The 23,774-nt window shown below is 40.4% G+C and overlaps 1 protein-coding gene and 1 long non-coding RNA gene across 2 annotated transcripts; both read left to right on the forward strand.

The window, feature by feature from the left end:
* The first annotated feature begins 2,757 nt into the window (after window positions 1–2,757).
* LOC108962988 (uncharacterized) lies at window positions 2,758–6,709 on the forward strand. The gene is made up of 2 exons (XR_001991727.2): window positions 2,758–2,967; window positions 5,987–6,709. It is a non-coding gene; the product is annotated as an uncharacterized LOC108962988 (long non-coding RNA).
* Window positions 6,710–12,238: 5,529 nt separating this feature from the next.
* TDRD15 (tudor domain containing 15) lies at window positions 12,239–18,146 on the forward strand. Its single transcript, XM_030236473.2, has one exon. The coding sequence runs from the start codon at window positions 12,242–12,244 to the stop codon at window positions 18,122–18,124; it is 5,883 nt and encodes a 1,960-aa protein (XP_030092333.2). The 5' UTR covers window positions 12,239–12,241; the 3' UTR covers window positions 18,125–18,146.
* The last annotated feature ends 5,628 nt before the right edge of the window (window positions 18,147–23,774 follow it).

The following is a 23,774-nucleotide window of genomic DNA, read 5'->3' on the forward strand; positions in this document are numbered from 1 at the left end:
ACCAGAAACTTACTGTGTACAAGGTCTGAATGTGTTTTACATGGCTTGGACTGCAAGGGAAAGTAAAGTATTTAAAGCAGAAATCTCCACCTGCCCAGAAAGACCATTTTACATGACAAAGAAGGGAAAACTTAAGAGTAGACAATGCTGGGAAAAGAGCTTAGCACAAAACCTGGATCAGGAGGTGCAACTTAACATAACCTTCTGGATGTGGCCAAGCCCTGGGTCAAGTGGGAGTGAGTTTCCAAAGAAAAAATATGCTACTGAATACATTCTGTCTTTCAAGTCTGGCACTATGATCTTTGGAGTGTTGATCCTACAAACAATTTCACAGCTGAAAATTGCAATGAGATGCTGACAGGCACATGGATGCTCTCGTGTAAGTCTGCCTGTGCAAGCAGACACCCAAAGTGAAAACTTTGTTGCTCTGGGGACTTGAGAATCAAAATCAATCTGCAGCACAAACAATGAAGAGACAGACAGACACTGAAAATCTGTCTGCTTTTTACTATCCATGCAGTATTAGTAACACATGTAATACTTTTCTTGTTTAAATACATGGAGTGAAATCCTTGCCCCAGTGAATTCAGTGGGAGTTCTGCCACGGACTTCAATAAGGACAAAAATTTCTCCCAGGGCTGGTGTGATTTTCAGCCAGTCTTTTTCCCTTTAATACATGTGATGACAAAATCCTGTACTTCCATTCCAAGGATGGATCAGCACCCTGCAGTAATTAAAAGGGCTGCAGTATATCATACTCACCCAGTATATTGACTGAAAGACCATAGTGGAGAAACATTTTTTACTTTATGTGCCATAAATAACTAAAATTTACCCAAAAAAATACCCAAACCCAAACAGTTTTAAGACATTTTAACTTCAAATCTACTTCTAGAGGAACTCTAAATCTATGAAAATATGTATGCAGGTATCTCAGTATGTAGCATGCTTCCTCTACCTATCTGAAGGCAGGATTTGATCATTCCTTAAAAAGAGAACTAGTGCTTAAGTCAACACATACACACATATGAACATCTCAAATGCTGATATGAAAGAACAGGTTGTGCTGGAAGCATGAAAAGCAAGTGTATGTTGTCATGAACATTGCTGAGATCTGCTGGGAAAGGAGAACCTCAATCCATTCCATTCTTATCAGTCAATGCCAGAGCCATCAAGAGATGCCAAGAGGCTGGAGAGCAATCACAGGTCAGCAGGAGAGCAGCACAAAGGAATTCCTGCCACTCCAGCCAGTAAATCTTCTTCACCAGGGTCTCATTTTAAAGGCCTCTGAAAATGCACATAGGGCAGGAGGAGTAAATAAACAGGAGGAATTAGAGATGTACATACAGCTGCAGGCCTGTGACCTCACTGGCATCATGGAGACATGGTGGGACAGGTCCTGGGACTGGAGTGCTGGAATGGAAGGATACAGGCTCTTCAGGAAGGACAGGCAGGGGACATTAAGGACTGTCACCCTCTATGCCAATGAGCAGCTGGAGTGCACAGAGCTCATCCATGAGCCTCACCTGAGGTGCCATCCAAGAACTCAAGGGTCAGGATCAAAGGGAAGGCAGGGACAGGGGACATTATTGTGGGGGCTTGCCACAGGCCACCAGACCAGGAAGAGTGAGTGGATAAGGTACTCCTCTGACAGGAGCAGCTTCACATTAACAAACCTTGGTCCCCATAGAGGACTTCAACCACTCCATTATCTGTTGGAAGGACAGCCAGCAAGGCTTAAGCAATGCAGGGGATTCCTGAAATTCATTGATGACAACTTCCTTCTCCACGTGACAGAGGAGCTAACAAGAAGAGGTACTGTTCTGGACTTTATTCTCACCTACAAGGAGAGACAGGTGAGAAATGTGGAGCTCAAGGGCAACTGGGCTGCAGTGACCAAGAAATGTGGAATTTCAGCCTCTTAGGGCAGTGAAGAGGGTGTTCAGCAAACTCAGTACCCTGGATTTCAGGAGAGCAGACTTTTTCAGGGAAATTATCCACTCTCATGAGACCCCCACCTGGGGTCCTGCATTTGGTTCTGAGGCCCTCAACATAAGGATGTGGAACTGTTGGAGTGAGCATAGCGGAGGCCACAAAGATGATCACAGGGATGGAGCACCTCAGCTATGGAGACAGGCTGGGAGAGTCGAGGTAATTCAGTTTGGAGAAGAGAAAGCATTGGAGAAACTTTATTGCGGCCTTCCTTATTGCATACTTGAACAGGGCCTATGAGAACGAGGAGGACAAACTTTTCAGCAGGGCTTGTTGTGACAGAACAAGGGTTAACAGCTTTGAACTGAAAGACAGAAGGTTTAGATTAGATATAAGGAAGAAACTCATTACTGTGAGGGTGGTGAGCCACTGGAACAGGTTGCCCAGATAAGCTGTGGATGCCCTACCCCTGTAAACAATCAAGGTCATAATGGACAGGGCTCTGAGCAACTTGATCTAGCTGAGGATGTCCTTGTTCATTACAGGGGGGTTGGACTAGCTGACCTCTAAAGGTCCCTTACAACCCAACCTATCCTATGATTTTGTGATCTTTAAGGTCCCTTCTAACACAAACCATTCCATGATCTTACTCTTTGCACTATGATTTCAGATTTCATACAAATAGCCAATGATAAATTTCAGAAAAGAGTTTTAGAGAACTCATTCTATTTGTAAACAGAGACAAGATGTAAAATATTTAACAAGCTGGATATAATGATTAACATTGCAGTCTAACATTGTAAGGCTTCTGAGAAAAAGCTAATACTGGACTAGCTTAAACCATGGCTCTAAATCAAAAAGATTTTTACCCCTGCTACAGTAGGAAATGGAGACATTCAACATTCCTAAACAGAAAGGCCTTTTACAGATTATAGACCTGCACTCTGAGATGGAAAAACTTGAAAATACCAGAGCCTTCTTCTTTTCTGACTTATGATTTCACATTTAAATGAAAACTTTGCATAGAGATTCCAGGTAAGACTACATTCCTTAAACATTATGTGTCCAGTGCATAGATGCATGGACAGTGTCCTGAGCAAAAAACCATTTTTTTCTTGAGAGGGTGGTAAGTTTGACTTTCCTTGAATGTCTAAAATTCATAAATAGATTTAGCAAGATTTTAAGGGAGTATGAATTAGGACCACTTATGTGCTGTCAGATCTGCATAATCCAAAATGTGTACCTGCACAGACATCCAGAGTGTTCAATAAAGTCTGTAAGAGGCTGTGGCTTTTTCTTCACACAATAGCCTGCAGGTTTGGGACCAGAAGTTAATTAACTGATATGAACCACAGAAATGAATACTGTTAAAAACCTGTAAGATTGTTTTTCTCTTCAGAGACAACTAGATGATTTAGCAGGTTTTGCTTCCATCTCTCAGCTCCTACTTAACAACCAAACTTTTTGATCTGTAGATCTACACAAATAAAGTATTTGCAACAAAAAATGGAACTATATGAACTTGAGTAATTGAAATTACTATAGTGGTTCTGAAGAGGGTTACAACTTTTTCCTGTATGATCATTCTATTGCTCTATTAGCCCTACTCCTGCACTGCCATGCTGAAGAAAGGGGGATTTACCCATGGAGTGCCTAAGTCTAAGCTTCCCTCTGAGGTGCAGAGGGAAAACTACATTAGTTTTACTTTAGAACAGGAGCTGAATCTCCCTACCATTCCCACTTAGCCAGCTTTGGTCAGCACTGCAGCACATAAATTCTTTGGAATGAAACTATCTCAAGTGCTATCAGACATGCAGGCCATGAGACTAAACTAGAGCTAGTCTTCAATAACCCTCCCTCCCTTCAAACCTACTGACTTGGATATTGGGTCAGCAGCAGCACCCATTTAACTTCACAGATCTGCTCTGTGCAGATTGGGCCAGGAACTGTTGATGTGGAGGAGTTTCTGGTCCTGCACAGCAGACACAAGTACCAGGGTACCACTGCACTGCAGGGTTTTCTTAAGCACAGCTCTGCACTATGGGCCTAAATGATGCTTTAGATGACAGAAAGGTGTGAACTTACCCCACAGCTCCATCCATACAAACTGCACAGCAGAGAAACTCAATTTCACCACTAATGAGGGTCTCTATCTGCACAGCAGTACTGGCATGGTACAATCTGTATGGCAAAACTCATCTGTTTTGGAAGGCCCCTACTAACAGAACTTCTACCATTTACTTTGTCCCACTATTTGACAGCTCTCACTTTCTTTCATCTGTGAAATAGACACATCTTCTGACTTAAAGGGCAAACCTCTCTGCTCTGACACTTACTGAGATGTGCACTGTCTATTTTAAGAAGCAACAATAAGTACTCGAAGGTGTCTCTGCCCATGACAGGAGGGTGAAACTCGACGAACTCCAAGTTTCCTTCCAACCCAAACCATTCCATGATTCAATCATCTGCTACTGAAAGTATTTTGTTAGAGTTGTTTCTACCCTTTGCTTTCTGATATGTAAGCTGCTTAATTACTGGCCAATTTCATGTAAGTAATGATATTACATAGTTTAAAAGATGTGGAGGTGGTAAAACTGACCTGTGAGTTCGTAAACTGCCTGAAATGAAACTTTGACTGTGTATTGAGTAAATAAACACCGTAAATAGATTGAAAATATTTCAAGAGTTGCTTTAGGTTACCTGAAAACACTGAAAGTGTATCAACACTGACTGTGTGATAAATGTGATGACTCCTCTGGTGAAACTCACCAGCACATGCACCCTCAGATCTCATTGTGGCTCACCCTGAATTGATCATTCCTGGGCTCCTTCCTTCTACTGAAGGAACACAAGTGCATTTCCAAGCCTCCCACTGAACTTGTGGCTGTTCCTGCCACCTCGTGGCAACTGCTCAGCTTAACAGAAACACAAACTAAGAACACGTCAAGGATGCACTTTCAAAGACAAATTAGGAAAATGAGTGCAAACTTTTGTTTTGACATGACTGTTTTGAGTCCCCTGATTTTTTCAAGTTCGTTGAACTTTTCAAGTTTGTTGACTACTACAAAGAAACAGCAAAACTTTCAGACTGACTTCAGGAAAAAAAAAAAAAGTGTTATACAGGTCTTGTTATATGTTTCAGAAGAAACACTGATTTTCCCAGGAAAACATAATAGAACAATATGATTATTTTTATATCCCTAATTTCTAACTATAAATTATATTGTTTAAACAATTAAACTGGGGTGATCTGGATAAAACAACCCATTTATTGTGAGATTCATCTTAGGCAGAGGTGCCTTCACTCTTCATTTTTAGAACACTGAAATGTCATGAATTTCTGCAGTCACCACTCACTGAGAACCCTGTTACCTACATCTTCCCTTTCAAAGCTATTTATTTAAAAGATAAACATAAATGCTATGACAAGGAGTGCTGCAGTGCCTTTTAGAAAAGCAAATGTTTATATACAATAAAAAATGTTTCTGGCAATCAGGAATCACTGATGTATTTGTAGGTTTGGACAAAAATTAGGCTGAGAGGAATGGAACTGAAGCATGGAGTGTTTCCTCTTCTCGTACACTTTAGCATGTCATCAACTAACTCAATCCCACAGGACACAGTTTCTAAGTACTTGTTAGACAGATGGTCCTTCCTAAAAATAAGGAAATCTAAGTTATCTATTTTAGAAACTATTTTGATTTTATTATTCAGAAACAATCTTAGCAAAATTAAGGACAGATCCCAGAATAGTTGTTGGTTTTTAAAAGTAGGACATTGGTGTTGCTTAATTCTTCCTTCCCGGTGGGGAATGAAAGCAGTTATGATCACTACGTTATTATTTGTGAAGGTCAGGTGCAGCAAATGGGATTCATTCCAGACAGCACACAGAACCAGCTCCATCAATGTTCAGGAGAATTAAGGAGAAGATTAAGACCTAAACCTTTTCCTATTTCTACATGGAGGAGATACTCTCATCCTCTTGCAGTTTGTGCCTCCTGCCTTCCACAGAAACAGGTGGTTACCGGATTTTGGTTTTTTTTTTTCCCCACAGGGAATTCATTAAGACTCTCTTAAAAGAAAACTCTAACAGAAGAGAAGATGCTGAAGATAATTCCTCTCCTCCTTTTTATATGGTATCCTACAGATTGCAACCTTTTACTGCTATTTTTCTACTGCTGAAAGCAAACACAACTTACCAAATACCAAGAGCAATTTAAGAAGTCTGCAGACTACTGTTGGTGTTTAGACTGGGTGATGAACATCTACATTACACAAAACCCATGCTTTGGGTACCATTTTTCAGTATGCCCCTGAGTTTTTACAACAAATAATAACTTTGTCTTATGTTCTCTGCCCTCAAAACCAGCTTTCCTAGATGTTGGAAGTTAGCTAGAATGGTGATCAAATATTATCTGAGCTCAACAAGGTGCTCTCTCATGCAGTGCCATGTTCTACATCCTGGCAGGCAGCTGGCAGCAGAGCTTCATTTATGATATTCTGAAGAAAATTTTTACTTTCTTAATACTACACTTCATCCTTCCATAAGCAAAGAAGGCTTTTTAAATTTAAGGTGGTCATTAGCTATGTTAAAGCATATAGAGAGTCACAGCAGAATTTTCCTGGTAAGAAAGCATTTCTGACTGGACACAGATATATTTTGGAACACATCCTGTTCAGTAGTTTGATATAGACAAAGAACAACCTGAGGTTCACTTCTGGGGTTTTGTTTTAGTCAAGATTTGTTAAGAGAGTAAAGCCTGATGTGACAAAATTACGCTTCAATTGTATGTTATTTTTATCAATGAAATATAAAAACTACTTACTAAAGTTTGTTAACCTTCCATACTGGATAAAACAGCAAAAATACTTAATGAGTTCCTCACAATAATGACAATGAAGGAAAACACTGGGAATAACAACACAAAATTTTCAAAGTTCAAGAAAGTGAAAAAGATGAAAACTCAGAGTTAGCCACATTATTTTCATAGTACACAATGCTGGGAAAACCCCCTGAGATCTAGTATTAATCAATATGGATGGTGCAGTTGCAGCAGCATTTTAAAACATCTGCAATTCAAATGTAAACACTGAGTAGGTTTTGCAAGTTTGCTGAAGTATTCGATAAGGATGTTCTGGGGTATTGCAACACTGATTTCTGCTTTGGGCTATTACATGCTTCCTGATTGCTTCCAATGACCTACAGTGACTCCTCAGTGGCTGGGATGGTATTGAAGGACCTCACTTCTGAGATCTGGCAGGGTTTTATGCCTACTTGACATTTTCCAGTGTGGATATCAAGCCTGGGGAAAAAAAAATAAAAATCATACAACTCCTGAGCAAAGTGTATCAAACACCACCCCCACTCCAGTGTCAGAAAAAACATATTCTCTCACTGGCTGTAATTATATAAGTTTCAAATAAATTTTGGAACAAACTCATAACTAGCAAAAAAGTTCTTTTTTCCTTTCAGAAAATGCAAGAAAGCATTTCTGTGGTACCTGTCAGATTGTCTGGTTATGGTTATAACTTCTGTTTTTCCTTCCCCCCCCACACCCCCATCCCACATCCCAGGACACACTTGCTCCACCAAGAGTACCTGCCCACGGTTAAGGCGTGCTGAAGGGAGATGGTACATTTTTAAAACCAGCTCAAGCAAGATTGCATTCTGAGTGCTCTAACCAGAAGGTCACTGTATTACAGCTGCCATCACCACTGTAACTTTAGTAGGAAAAAATGCAGATAATTTTAGTAGGAAAAAATGCAGATAATTTTAGTAGGAAAAAAAGCAGTGGCAGCACTCTGCCTTTAGGACTGACTTCAGCCTCAATTACCAGGAAAAACATAACCATACCCCACAGCCTGTTGTAGTATTTTGGAGTCAGAAGCTCTGGATTGGTCCTTATCCAGTACCTGAGGCTTCTGAACTGCCCAGTCTTAGGCAACACTTTCCCTTTACAACGTGGATATAGAGCCTTGGGTTCCAGATTTCAGTCTGATGTTCCAATCTTGCAAGAATCTAACTTCTTCAAAAGATCTGGTTTTATTTTCCCTCTCTTAATATGGTACAAATGAAACCCATTCTTACATAACTCTGACTAACTAGGCTATGCATGTATAGTTTGATCATCTGACACCAAGCAAAACTACATAGATAAATTAGACATTTTAGCCAGAACCGTGAAATTGAAGTTCCATCAATGATAGACTCCTACAACCTTTGTTCTGAGTAGTTCTTACAAATATTTGACCCTGATAAACACAATGGTTTACCTACAAAATCAAAGAAGGAGCTCCTGTAAATGTCAGGGTTAATGCAAATAGCTACATATCACTTTACCATATATCATAAACATTTTAATATAACAGCTGTCTTTGGGACACATAGCCATAGGACTGGCCACAAAAACTGACAAATTATACTATATCAAAACCAGTTAAAAGGAATTATAAACTGTATTACATCAGACTTATTTGGATTAATAATCATTTGCAAAAGTTAACACATAACAGAGAAAACCAATAATTCCACAGGTACTAATAGCATTAGGGACTACTACATCTTCAAATATTGCAAACCCAGCTTTTCTCTCTCTTAACTTTGCAATGTATAGCTATGGGCAGAAATGTTCAAATTAATTTTGAGAAAACAAAGAGCAAAAACTGAAGACAAACCCTTACAAATTGTTACCTACAGCTGAACTCTTTCTAGAGTGCAATCAGTCACAGACGTACCCTCACGCTGATATTTACAGGAGTATACTTCATATCAAGTTTTCTTGTTGAAACCACCTCAGCTTATACTCTTTGGAAAATAACAACAAATAAAATAAAAAAGGAACACTGCCTCCAAGCCCCTAAGAAAAATAAAATCTGACGTACATGCAAAAACAAGTGGGGCAGCACTTTGCCCTCTGTTAAGATGTACTTTTCTCAGCCTACAGAATTTATTTTTGCTAATGGGAAAGAATAAGAGCTCTTGAATCCTCTTCAGGCAGCTCCAGCAACTTCTGTGACCCACGGGCGCTTTTCTCACGTGACATCCTAAAAACACGACACCTGCAACATGCAAACGCCAAGGAAAAACAACGAGAAGCAAGCACAGGAACAAACAAATAAAGCACAACTCGAGAAGGAAAGCGAGCCAGGCCGCAGCGCCCGCGCGAAGGCGGCACCGGGACTCGAACCCGCGCTCCCAGCGCTCTCCTGGGCTCTCCTGGTCCCCACGCCCGAGGCGCGAAAGTGCCGGGCGGTGCCGCTGCGCACGCGCGTTCCCGGGCAGCACGTTCCGGCCGCGCTTCGCGCCGCCATTTTGGGCGTGCGGCGCGGCCGGGTCCGGCTCGGCGCTGCTGCCGCGGGCGGTGAGGCGGCTGCGGCGGCTGCTGGAGGGCGCCGGGCTCCGCTGGGCTCCGCTCCCTGCTCCCCCGGGCGGCCGCAGCCTCTGCCCGTGCCAGCTCCTCTTAGGTGAGTGCCGCGTCAGACAGCGCAGGCAGCTCAGCCTATATCTTGTGTCTTGCATTTGGTTGCGTTTAAAAGTCCTTTTGCTATGGCATTAATTGTCTTTAAGTTAGTGGTTCGTGATGGAAGTGTGCATTTTAATGGCTGAAGAGTTGCAAGTAAATACAAATGTGTGACCAGTCCTGCTTAGAAAGTAGGTGATGGGTGCTTGTATGGTGTTCCTCCGGCTGGTTTGGTTTTTTGCACTTCAGTGAGGGAAGTATAGCCAGGCTGTGTTTTTAGAAGGGTGGATCAGTTTTGTAAATTTGGTTTTTGTAATCTTAAGATTGTAGTTTAGCCAAGCATGAGGAACTTTCCAGGGTGTGTTTATCAGGCAGGAGGAGGATTTAGAGAATTGCAGAATGGTTTGTGTTGGAAGGAACTTGAAAGTTCATCCACTTTCAACCCCCCTGCCACGGGCAGGGACGCCCTTCTATTGGAGCAGGCTCCTCAGAGTGCCATCCAGCCTGGGCTTGAACACTGTGGGACAGCCCCAGCTGCTCTGTACAACCTGTTTCAGTGCTTCACCACCTTCACAATAAAACATTTCTTTGTAATACCTATTCTAAACCTACTCCCTTTCAGCTGGAAGACATTCCCCCCATTTCCTATTATCCCATGCCCTTGTAAGAGGTTCCTTTCCATCCCCTTTAGGTATCGTAGGGTACTATAAGGTTTCTATGGAACTGTCCCTTTTTCAGGCTGAACAGCCCAACTCCTTTAGCCTCTCCATAGGAGAGATGCTCCAGCTCTCTCATCATTTTTGTGGCCTCTTCTGAGCTCGCTCCAACAGGTCCATGTTCTTCTGTGCTTGGGACCCCACAGCTGGATGCAGCACTGCAGGTGGGGTCTCACAGGGCAGGGCAGAGTGACAGAATTGCCTTCCTGGACCTGCCGCCCACGCTGCCTTTGATGCAGCCCAGGTTGTGTTTGATTTGTTTGGACTGTGAGTGGGCAGTGCTGGTTCATGTTGAGCTTCTTATCCACAAACACCCCAAAGACCATCAGGGGTGCTCTCAGTAGGAGAAGTAGTACAGGAATATAGTTGATGTGTATTTTTCTAATGATTTTTCTACTGTTCTTTCTCACAGAGAGATACGTAGTTATCAACTACTGGGCTGTGTTTCCTTTAGAAGATGTGTCACTAATGAAGGTGGAAAGGTCAGTACACAGCAAAAGGCCATTTTGTCAACTGTAGAAATGTGGCTGTGTCAGTGTGATGCTGTTATTCTTACTGTGAAAACAGACAAGCATTAATGCACAAATTACTTTATTTTGTTACTTGTTAGTGCAAATATGGCATAGTTTCAGTGATGGGGGGAAAAAAAAAAAGAACAGAGTTTCAGTCAGGCCCCTTCTAAAGTTTAAGTCTCTCTGGTGATCAAATGTTTCTTCCAGGCAGACAGGACCAATTCCTTAGGGCTGTTTGCTTTCATTAAAAGCACCCAGATTTTCACTTTCTGTTACAGGAGAAGGTGGATAAAAGGGGTCTTGTTGAAGCTGGAACTTGTCAGATCTGAGTTTGATACTGCTTTTACTGGGAGGAGGTTCGTGGGGTGGTTTTTTTTTTTTTTTTTTTTTTTTTATTGTGTCCAGTGGTTTTGATTTTTTGGGTTTGTTTTTTTTTTTTGGTTGGTTTTAGAAGTTATGCATCCTTCATCCTTCTGCCCTACTGCTTTACAGTAGGGCTGCTCATTTATTTATTAGGGGCGTTTTTTTTGTTTGTTTTTCTGTGGGGTGGGGGTTTACATTTTTCTGTGAGCTAGAATGATAGGGATCAGAATTTTTTCTGAAGACAGGTTGTGTGTTCACTACCTACTTCACATTTGGTTGTGATGAAAACTGTAATGACAGTTTTACTGAAGATTTTTTGCAGGCTAAGGGGATCTTGGCCTAAAACTCTTGTAGTTGAAACTGAAAGTTTAAGTTCCAGCTTTACATGAAAATTCATAAATCAAGGTTATATTTGTCCAGACTATCCTTGAACATTTATCCACTGTCTTTGCATTTGATGTTGTCTGCCTCAAAATACTTTGTTAGAACAGCAGTTCATTTAATGCACTTGCTTGATTAAATTAGCATCATACACAGCCTTTTTGAACAGTGTGAAGTCACAGATCCAGTGAATCGTTGATGTATGAATTAAACTGGAAGTTTGGCTTCAAGTCTGGATTATAGATCAGAAAAGTATCTAAATGTTTTGAAGATATTTAAACTGCAGAATTGGAGCGTTGAGACCATACAAAACACAGCTGGTACAGTTGTTACTTGATGAGCAGTGCAGAAATGTTGCACATAGATGATAATCTCAGTATGTCCTTGCAATTATAAGAATCTTAAATATGCTATTGGTACTGACAGCCAGAGTAAACAGTAGAGCGTGGAGCTATAAATTGTCAGTGATTTGAAGAAGCTATTTAGACAGAAAATGCAGGGTGAGTAGGGGATGACTCCTTGGTCTTTTGCACATTAAAAAGAAGAAGAAACAGACTGGAATACCTTGGTCTTATTGTGGGAGCAACATTTTGGTTAAAAATTAATCTCAGGTGATAAAAAAATCTGTTGCCGCATGAGTGAACCCAGAGGTATGTTTTTCATGTTAACTGAGCATGTCTTTACCAAGAGAATTGCATGGTGTGTATCTCAGTTGCCTAAAACATGACATTCTTAAATGTTTAGTATATGTTTTAGCCAGAACTTTAATAATATGCTGTTAAACCATTTTGAAAATAAAGTCATGTAAGGAATTAGTTGGAAAGAAAAAATACAGAAAATTATCAAGATGATCATACTCTTTTTCTTTGCAGACAGGATGGAATCTCTGACTCCTTCACCAGACTCAGTAGATAAGAAATTGAAGATAACTCATGTAGAATGCCATCCTGAGAGCTTGGTTATAGTGTTCCAGGCTCAGTACAATGTAGGATGTGAGCTTGACTATTTCATACTACAGAATGAAATACAGCGTGCGTTCAAAGTAAAAGATGATGTCTGTGTTGGTGGATCTTGCTTGGTGGAAGACACAGAAGGAGAATGGCATAGAGGAAGAGTTCTGAGAAAAAAAGGGAATATCTGTGAGACTTTTCTTATAGACACTGGACACGTGTTGGCTGTTGAGGAAACACATCTTGCTGCTGCTAGTGATAAATTGTTTCAGCTGCCTCCAAAGGTGGTTTTGGGTGTTTTTGCAAGCATACTTCCTCTTGGAGGTAGATGGGGTCCAAAGGCCGTTAACTATTTTTCATCTCTCGTAGGATTACAGATCACTGGTCATGTGAAGGCTGTTACACCATATCAACTGTTTATTCTAGAAGTGCCTAAGATTATTACTGATGTTATTGAACTGCAGCTAGGTAAATTTATTGATGGAGATTCATTTTGTCTTGTTGTAGAAACTTTAAGAGCATTGCCCCAAGGAATCCTTTGTAAGAGAATGCCACAACTGTTGACACAGGAGTATCCGTTCAGGGAGTTACTTACCTTAAATAATTCTGAGAAACCAACAGATTTTTGGCATGTTCCAGATCAACTCTTTCCATGTCTACCTGTTGGCAGTAAAGAAAATGTAAAAATAACTGGTGCAGGAAGCCGAAATAAATTTTATTGTCAGATACAGAAATGGCAGAAAGAGCTGGAATGCTTGACAGGAGCTATGCATTTGTACTATGAAGCTCTTGTTGGAGAAAATACCACATCTTGTGATAGTTTTGGGCTACTCTGTGCTGCCAAGAGGCAAAACGGACAGTGGCATAGAGGAGTGATAAAACAGCTTCTCTCTGACCATGTGGAGGTCTGGTTTATGGATTTTGGCATTATTGAAGCTGTGCCACCTAGTTGTATTCGGAAACTGAAAGCTGAGTTCATGACCTTACCAATGATTTCATTTCCATGTACGCTGTCTTGTTTTGGTAGTCAGGATGAAACAGTAGTAAAATTTCAGCTCAAGGAACTTACACAAGCCTTAATAGGACAAACCTCTGTGTGTGTCCAAGTTGATTTATACAATAACACGGAACGCTTGTATTATATAACGCTGCAGAAACAGAATCTTGGAATTAATGCTGAGCATCCAGAAGACCAGAATGAGACAGCTGCACCTTGTGTCTCGCTTTTGGAAACAAAACCCAGAAGTATTGCACTAAACCACAAACCAAGTCCTGAGAAAAACAGTTCGTCGAAGAATTACTCTGGAAACAAAGATAAAAAAGCCTGCTTACCTGAACGGGACATTTCTTTCTCCAGCCACTGCAAGAGAGTAGAGATGCAAATGAACTCTTTTTATGGAGCTTTCGTAGTATACGTCGTAAATCCATCTGACTTTTGGATTCAAACTTGTAAATACCAGAATGAGTTTCGTGCCTTGATGAACAACATAGCCTGTACATACAGTCAGTATAGAGATGATGAGATGGTCCTGAAAAAGCCAGAACCTGGGTTGCTGTGCTGTGCCCGCTATAGCAGGGATGGGTGTTATTACCGGGGTGTTGTCACAAAAGTGTTTCGTGTTAGCATTATGGTTTACTTTTTGGATTTTGGAAATACAGATACTATACCTTGTCACTTAGTGAAAACATTGCTTCCCGAGTTTTCTGATTTACCAGCTTTAGCTATGTGTTGTTCCCTTGCTTGCGCATTTCCTGTTGATGGTGTGTGGGTTAAAAAAGAAACTGATTTCTTTAAAAACGTGGTGTTGAACAAACCACTGCTACTTCATGTGGTTGGAAAGCAAAACAACAAGTACGTTGTTAATGTGCAGTGTCATACTGGTTTCCTGCAAGGAAATGTTGCCACGTGTATGGTTCAAGCTGGTTATGCTGAATATCGGCTGAAGCCACCAGAGTCTGTTGTAAGGGCAGCAAAAAAGCGGCACAGCGGGAATCACCTCAAAAGTAAAAAAGAAAAAATCAATGCAGAGAGCACCACCAGTAATACTTGCAAAAATAAGGTGTTGGGAAATGGAGACATGATTCAAAAGGAAAAATCATTAAATGTGCCGCCAGTGCCTAGAGAATCTGTTGTGCCATCCTGGTCCGGAGAAGGTGCTGTCTCTAAAATGCATAGGTTGGTATGTGAGGAAAAATTAGTTTATAAGGAGCTTGTGTTTAAACCAGGAGCTGTTCATGAAGTGGTGTGTTCTTGCATCTTTTCCCCAGCAGATTTTTCATGTCAACTGCAAAGTAAACTGCCAGAGCTAAATAACTTAATGGGACAAATTCAGACATATTATAAAGATCATACCACTCCCTACAAAACTGGACAGGTTGCCTGTGTTGTTAAGGATCCCAAAGATGGGAAGTGGTACAGAGCAACTGTTTTGCAGGAGGTATCCACAGATGAAGTTGATGTGATTTTTGTAGACTATGGTTATCAGGAAAGAGTTTCACTAAAAGATGTACAGGGTGTTCTTCCAGATTTCCTAACTCTAGAGAGTCAAGCATTTCGATGTGGACTTAAAAATGTAGTCTTACAGACTGACTCAGTCAATTGGTCTAAAGAAGTGCACAGACAATTTGAAGACTTCATTTCTTCTTCTAGAGGACCCCTCACTTGCACCATTTATGCTCTTGTACTTGTGAGCCCCAACTGTTTATGCAATGTAGTTGACTTACAGACTCCACTTAATAGTGTAGAGGAATTCCTCAGAGAACGTGGTCTCACCCAGCCTGAATGTGTTGGACTGAGAAACCTTTCATATTTGGGTTCTCTGTACAGTTTTTGCTATTCGTCTTTTAATATAAAAATTGGAAGTGAGGAGGAGGTTTATATAACTCACATAAATAGTCCTTCAGAATTCTATTGTCAGCTTAACCGCAACTCTGAAACTCTTGAGGCATTGATGAAGAAGGTTAGTGACGTAAGTCAAATGTCAAGTAATGTAAATTATCATGGCAATGCACGACTGTGTATAGCTAAATATGTGGAAGATGGTCTCTTTTACAGAGCTTTGGCTTTTCCTGTGGAATCAACGTCCTTTCTGTTGGTTGACTATGTGGATTTTGGAAATAGGAGTATGGTGGAGAGGGACCAGTTGATGCCTATTCCAGATTCTGCCACTGACCTGCTATTCACACCCATGCAAGCTATTAAATTCTGTCTGTCAGATCTAAGGGGGGCAAAATTTCCAGCAAGAATTACTACATGGTTTGCGAAAACATTCCTTGGTAAACTGCTGAAGGCTGTAATTTTATCCAGAGAACCAGATGGAAAGATTGTTGTGGAGTTGTATGATGGACAGCTCAAAGTTAGTCAGAAAATTAAAGAAAAGGTATTGGCAGAGTTGGTGCAGGAAAGCCATACGGAACAATATAGAAGTAATGAAGGAGGGATATGTCACATGAAAGATGACAAAGAAATTAATAAACTTAGTGTTAAAGATCCTGAAATCCTTAAATTGAAAACTGAAATGAAATGCCAAGCCTATGATGAGTATTTCCAGGCAGATGTTGGTGAGAATTTTGGAGATGAAGAGCAAACTGCATGTAGCGCACCAAAGTTGTGTAGTGGATTCTCAAAACAGCAAACTTTACATGACAGCAAAGATCAAGGTTTTAGAAATACTTTCAGTTCTCTTCTGGAGAATGGAGAGGAGCCTTGGATTGGACAACCTGCTTCTCACTCACTCTCTTATTCTGCTTTACATTTAAAGGAAATAACTGTAAATGCTGTCTCTGAATCTCAGAATGAAAGACCAAATTGTACAGGTCAACAGGAAAGGAGTAATAAAAATATACCTACATTAAGCAGCCTTCCTCAGCGTGATATCCAGGTGAATACTGAAGTAGCAGGTTATATTTCTCATATGAATAGTCCATCAAGTTTCTATGTTCACTTTGCAGAGGATGAAAACTTAATAATAAAAGTAGCAGATGATTTGAATGAAAGCTTGGAGAATAGAGGTCGGGAAAATTGCTTAAATGAGCTCATGGTAGGGGATCTCATTGTTGCAGAGCATGACGCTGATTGTTTTTACTATAGAGCAGTTATTAAAACTCTGAAATCAGGAGACTCCTGTGAGGTAGAATTTATTGACTATGGTAATACTGCAGTTGTAAGTTCGTCAAAAATCCGCAGGATTCCAGAGAAGTTCTTAACTCTGCCAAGGTTTAGTGTTCATTGTTTCCTTAGCAGTGTAAAAAGTGTTCCTGGGGAAAGCTGGACTAAAGAAAGCGCTGCATATTTTGCAAGAACAGTAAGTGACAAGCCAGTAGCTTGCAGGTTCTTACAGCAACATGGAGAAAAATGGGAAATAGATGTAATTTGTGATGGAGAGTCTTTGTCTGACAGCTTTCTGCATAAAATAGACAGCATAAGGTGGAATAGCACATGGGTATTTTCTTTGGAAAATAAGCCTAAACAACATGGTAATCCTCGAAAGTCTAAGAATAGTTTAGGTGGCCAAAATAAAACCAAGGCTCCTGGGATGAAAAATATTTCTGTAAAACCCTTAAGTCTCCTTCATCAGGTTTTAAATTCTGGACAAGTAGAAGCAGCAGAAGTAGTTAATATTTCAAAGAGTGGAGAATTTTATGTACAGTTACTTAAAAATCTGCAAATATTACATGAGTTAAATGTAATGCTTGACAAAGAAGCACAAAAAAGTGATTTGCTTAGAGTGGATGACATTGAACAGGGTCTGGAATGCATTACACAATCTGAAAGGAACTTAAAATGGAATCGATCAAAAGTGATAAAGAAATTTGTCAGGGAAGAGTTAATGCTAGTTTTTTTCATGGATTATGGCACGTGTGAGATGGTGTCCTTAAATAATGCAAAGATGCTCAGTGATGAGATTAGGAGTATTCCTAAACAAGCTGTTTATTGTAGGTGGATTTGTTTTAAAAACCTGAAGAAAATTCACTTAGACCATGTAGTAAATGCACTTCTAGATTGTGAAATAAGGATCTTGTTTTTGAGATACTTGAAATCATCTGATATCTGGGAGGTAGATATTTTAGTGGGAGACGTTACACTTCAGGAGTATTTGAACCAGATCTTAAGTCATTGTTGGACAATTGTTGGACCAGAAAAATGTAGTAATACCAACTGTGAGGAGTTTGATACATCATTCAAGATAAATTCAGTCATGTGGATGCTGCTGCGTAGTGGCAGAACATATCCTGGCTGTGCAACTGCAGTTACTGATCCTTCAAACTTCAGCATCCAGTTTGAAATCTTCTTTGATTGCATGCGAAACTTGTCCTTGCTGCTCTCTGACCTCCCTGACAACTTGCCAGCTCTTCCAGAAGAACTTGTGGTACCTGGTGCTAGCTGCTTGATCGAGTTTGGGCAGGAAGCAGAGTGGTACAGGGCAGAAATTAGTGAAGTAACAGATCAGTCTGTTGTTCTTACATTTATTGATTATGGCTTTCTGAGGACCATACCTTATTCTGATATCCATAAACTTAAAGTGGTTCCAGAAAGTCTGTTATACTTGCCACGCTTGGCACACTCTTGCTCTTTGCATGATACAGTTCCTGGGAAGGGGGAACACTGGAGTGAGGAAGCTATAGTTCTGTTTCAGCAGCTTCTTCATAAACCAGGTCTGATATTTCATTTTATCCACTATGGCTCTGAAATGAAGTTAGAGGTGGATGTTTTGTGTGAAGATAGCAATCTGTCTGATGCCTTAATTGCTGCAGGCCACGCAGTCTGCTCTCACAGTAGGTGCTGTCCCATTGCAGTTGATGGACTCTAATCAGAAAAAAGAATTGCAAGTGAAGTGGCCAGATTCTAGTTACTATGCTTCCCTTTGTGAACCAGTATAATTATGATAACAATTCTGATTTTGCTGACAGAAGTTAGGCAAAGAAGAGAAACAAAAAAATCTTTTGAAGCACAGCATTAGCTATAAAAAAAGTTTCAAAGAAGAGAGCGTGGTAAAGTGGCTGCGAGAGTACCATTAACAAAGGATCTGAGTTTACAACACTGAAAGGAAGGAAAACTTACAAAAGATGGACCGTATGGTAAGGATGGGATTTTTTCAGCATTATGATGACAAAAAAAGTAAAGTCATAACACAAACTAAATCTTCTACTAGAAACACTGGCTGAGGCTTGTGATTCTGATGTTCTACAGTCTGGAAAGACAGTGTGTGAGGCTACTGTCAGAGAATTAGTTGAATGATCAGTAGGTTGCAGTTAGAAAAGCACTACTTCAAAGCAAAGTAAACCAAACAGCCTTTTTGTTGGAATGCTCTCAAGGTTTTTGTACGTATATGTATAATCTTTATTTGCAGTAACGTGGTTTACAGGGTGATGTCTCCATTTTTTGGATGTTCAGAAAACAAAGATGCCAGACATTTTCGTTGGTTCTGATTCCATTTTCCACTTGAGAAAAGTTTCAATGTTCACTATGATTAAGCCAAAAATCTGGATTCCCATTTATGGGAGAGACATGCATTAGGTTGTTTTCAGTTAGTTCTTGCTGTAGAGATGCTATTGCCCCTTCTGAAGGTTCTCTTAGTATCAGAGTTGCATCATATTGGGATTTTTCACTCTGCTGAGTGTGTGTGTTCCACTGATACTTCTTCATCTTCCTTCCCATCAGAATGAAGAGAGGGACTTTTCTCCAAGTACTTAGTCAATACACTGTAAAGTCAAAATATTGTTTATATCTTAAAAGGAAACATTCAGAACCTTTTTTTTTTCCTCCTTTGTGGGAGGAGGAAATTTGAAAACTGAAAAGTGATGGTAATACTTTGTATCTTAAAAGGGTAGTATTTTTCAGTATCTAGTCTGAAATGGTAAGAATTTGTCAGCTGTTTTTCTAATATATTTGGGTTTTTTTTATTATTGTTTTTTGCCCTCACCCCCTTCCTCTGTTGTTTGGACAAAGTATGAAGTGTCCTGAAGTAATGAGGGGTTTCCTTTGTATGCTCTGTGACTGAATTTCAGTGAGAAAATGAATACAACCCTTATGGTAAACAACATATCTTTGGCATGTCTAGAAGTAAACAATATTTAACAACACACATGCCCTTTGCCCCCCCGTTCCCCCCCCCCCCCCCCCCCAATCATGATGTATTTAATTTATGTGAAAACCTGAAAGCTTTATTTGGAAAACAGATTTTTATTTTTTTTTCCCGGTAAGAGAGACATGTCTGGGAAAGTCAAATAAGAGGTGAGACAATGCCAGCTGATCTTTACAAGGGTCACTCTGCTGGTGAATTATTCTTAAAGCTTATATTATATTTGTAGTACAAGTGAAAAATGCCCATTACTAACAAGTCAGAAAATGTGTAAGATAAAATTGCTCAAGTAAATACTATTTAAAATATCAGTAATGTTATGTTAATATAGTGATTAGAAAAGGGGGTGGGGGTTGTAACCATTTGTGATTGTTTTCTTTATATTGCATCATTTCTTTATATTTGAGAACTTCAAGGTTTTCCTGCTAAAATTGTAAGCTTACCTGGCACATTCTTTGTCAATAGTTAGACATACTGCTGGCTGTTAGTATAAAACACAAAGGTTGTATTGTGCAACATTACTCATGTTGAGTGATGACTTTTCATTTGCTGTGCTGGTTAATTGTAGTGCCACGTAGAGGCACTGACATATATTAATTAACACTGATTCTAACTTCTGGCTGTCCTTCAGTTGGAAAAGTAGGATCTTGGGCATCTGTTCTTTTTAAAAATCATTTGGATACCCTAAGTGCAGACATGTTGTGTACAGTAATACACAACTTGCATATTTTAAGTAGTTTTATTTTTTTGTTTATGTATATTGTGCTTTAACTTGTTGTAGAATATTGCTTCACTGATGTTACAAAATGGAGCCTAGAAATGATGTATGAATAAGAAAAAAATAAACAGCTGTGTGTACTATTTTTGTGTTTCGCAAATTGCAAATGTTAGATTTATTTGCAAGAACGTGTGTTTTGTTTTCAACTTGTAATGAGACTAGCTCATGATAGTAATTCTTTTACTGCAGGTCTGATACTCAAAATGCTTCAAGTAAAAATCAGATAATTGAAAGTATTTCAGGATTATACTGCATCTGTAAATATAAAGAATGTCTTGTTGCCTCTGTTGATGCAGATTCTCAGAAGTGCATTACAAGGATGTGTTATGATCGTTAGATTGAGTTGCTGGGAGGTCTGGCTGTGTATTTTACGCCCAGTCTTCTTTCTCTGGTGTGTAACTCTGCTGTTAAAACATTTTTCTTGTAAGAAGGAGAATCTATACTCAGAACCTAGTTGGAAGAAGTTGTCAATTATTCAGGATGTATAAGTTTAGGTGTGTTTTCCTATTTGTTCTAGAATGAGCATAATGCTGAACAAATGCAGTACTTTCTGTAGTAATAATTTTTTTGCTGAAATTCAGTTTGAAAGTAACATTTATATATTTTATATTTTTTGTATTTATTTATACTGTATCATTGATGACTATGATTATTTTTGATCCACAAAAGTGATAGAGAACCAGTTTCATTTTTTTTTTAATTCAAAACTTTCATGTGTATACTGCCTTTTTGTCATAAATAAAATGAATACTAAAAATAATAAATAAAATGCTTATCTTCTCTGTGTAACTTGCCCTGCCTAGGACATTCTGAAGTTTTCTGTGACCTTTGCTGTTGGTGAATTCATTTGAAAATACCTGAAGATACATAAGTATGTGTTGCATGGGACTTCTAAGGGGAAGTACCTCTTGCTGATTTGCTGAACATTTTTGTGGCTGATTTAGGAGTAACTTTGCACTGCCTTGAGAGGAAATGTGCTCAAACTTCAGCCACCAGAAATTATGGTCTTGAGAGTTGGAGACAAGATCCGTGAGGATTCATGTAGGATGAGAGGCAAAGAAGGAAAAGGCTTCACTGGGGTAGGAGATGGGTGGTTCAGGTGCTTTGAAAGGGCTAAATAGTTATTGTATGAGTCAGGCAGCATAGAAGTGTAAGCTTCCATACAGAAACTTGGGCTTCAGTGCTAAACTAGTGTGTTAAGATTAGTTTTCAGTAAAAAGTTAGGAAATTTAATGGGAGTGTAGTGTTGGGGGAAGAGCTCCTAGAAACTAGCAAGTTATCATCAGTTTCATATAGGCAAATTCAAGGATGGAAAAGAGCCTTTGACAGTGTTTTTAATTACCCGTAATGTCTGCAGAGGACTGGGTGTGCATGCTTGAGGGTGTTGTGCTAGCTGCAGACTGAGGTCTGGGGACATGTTTCACTGTTCCACAGACAGCTGCACTTCCTGCCCTTGCTTCGTTGCTACCCCTGTGCCTTATCTTCACCCACATTCCTCCCAAATAAACAGCCTGTTCCAAATGTAATGGATTCATCTGGCCATGATGGCTGCATCTGAAATAGTGAATTCGGGTCCACAGACAACACAATAGCCAAGGACTAATCTGAGCCATAGTGTTGGTCAAAGCTGGACTCAAACCAGGTCTGGAAAAAACTAACTGCTGTCATTGCTATGCAGATAAGACTCTGAGTCAAAGACTATCTCACTCCACATAAGTGGAGAGTAGTGGAAAGCCCAGGGCCTGTTGAGGCTGCATGCCAGGATCACCTCTTGAGCAGGGACCTCTCTCATGGTTACTCCTTGAGGCTGAGAGATTGCTTCCTGCAGCAGCTTCTCAGTAAGTGAATAATGGCATGTTGAACTTTGGAATCTTAGCTATGTGATACAAAGGCTTGATTGTGCACATGCAAGTCTTTAAACATAAATGAAAGCTGAGATTAAGGCTGGATCCAGCTACAGCTGCTGAGAGGGAGTTGAAAAGCAGGAGGGGTCCTTTCTGAGGCTCATGACTCAACAGTAGGGTCTCCCTGTCAAGTCTGTCTGACTCTGATCTCTATGCAGTGAATAATCGAGTGTATCTTGCCATCAGATTTTTTTTAAACCATTCCTAAATTATCAAATGTTTTTTATCCGTAAACATTTAACTTCTGCTTTCTTACAAGTGAAGTGCATCACTCTGTCTGCAATAAGGAAGCAATGGAGCATTTGCCCATGAAGTTTGCAAGTTGTACCAAGTTGTAAGAACCAGCTGATACTCCTTAAGGACCACAGGCAGCAATCCAGAGGGAGAGGCTGGAGAAACAGGTCAGTAGAAACACAATGAAATGTAACAGGAACAAATGGCCATAAATTAAAATGAAAGGTTTAGGCTGGAAAGCACGATCTTTTCAGAATGAGGACAGTCACTTGCTGCAGAAGGTTTTCCAGAGAGATTGCAGAGTCTCCATCCTTGGTATTTACCATCACCCAACTGGATAAAGTTCTTAGAAACCTGGTCTGATGACCCAGTTCAGGGCAGGAGGTTAAGGGAACTAGAGAGGTACCTCTCTTCACTTGAATTTCCCCATTACTGCTACAGCTACTCTTTGTACCTTAGGAGCATCCAAAGCCTTGCTTTGACTATTCAGAAGGGATCATGATACTTCTTCCCTGGCAGATTGTGTTGTCTCCCACTTACAGACAGCTCCTATAGAGACACTGCAAAGTGTATGTGCTACATGGAGGTGCAAGAAGAGGGCAGAAAAGACTTCTTCCTCAGAAAGCCAAGGAGTTGTCTCCTGATCCCTTCTGAGTTGTCCTGGGGAACGGGGATTCCCAAAAAAAACCTAGCTCTGAAAACGTGAAAAGCTTTACTTGGCTAATTTGAGAGTGGGAATAGCAGAGGCTGGGAAATCCATTCTAGTTACAGTTGGGAGTAATTTTTGGCATCCAGTGTGTGCAGGGCAGCAGGAAACACTTGACATCAGAGAAGTTTGTGATATCAGCTTGGCTGCTCTCCTGATTGTCCCGGGAGGTGTGTGTATGGTGGCAGTGTCCTTAAAGGCATGCAGAGATGTGCTCCTGCTCCTGCCTGTGTGTGGGAGGCAGATTGTTCTGATGGATCCTGGGAGCTGGACTGGAACCTGCTGGCCCTGTGCATTCAGGGGTTGCTCCTGGTGTACCTGAAGGGGTCACCCCAGCCTTAAATGTCCTGGTAGTGAGGATCTGTTTATTATCTGAGAAAAGGTGAAACCTGGAGCAGAGCATCCAGCTCTCCACTCTTCAGCACAGGAAAGACATAGGCCTGTTGGAGCAGGTCCAGAGGAGGCCATGAAGATGCTCAGAGAGCTGTAACACCTCACCTCACCTGTGGAGACAGGCTGAGAGAGCTGGGGTTCATTTTGGGTAAGGAAAGGCTAAATGGAACTTTATAGCAGCCTTCCAGTGCCAGAAGCATAAAAATGATCAGGCTGGGGAGAGACATTTTAGCAGGGCCTGTTGCAATAGGGCAAGTTCTGAACTAAAAGAAGGTAGACTTAGAGTCATGCAAGGAAAAGATTTATTGCAAAGGGAGTGGTGAAACACTGGCACAGTTTGTTCAGAGAGGTGGTAGATGCTCC

This window comes from Serinus canaria, chromosome 3 (assembly GCF_022539315.1).
Source record: "Serinus canaria isolate serCan28SL12 chromosome 3, serCan2020, whole genome shotgun sequence".
NCBI lineage: Eukaryota > Metazoa > Chordata > Aves > Passeriformes > Fringillidae > Serinus > Serinus canaria.

Bases quoted from the DNA above. Each gene is read 5' to 3' on its own strand.
- TDRD15 (XM_030236473.2), top strand. From the start codon at position 12,242: ATGGAATCTCTGACTCCTTCACCAGACTCAGTAGATAAGAAATTGAAG.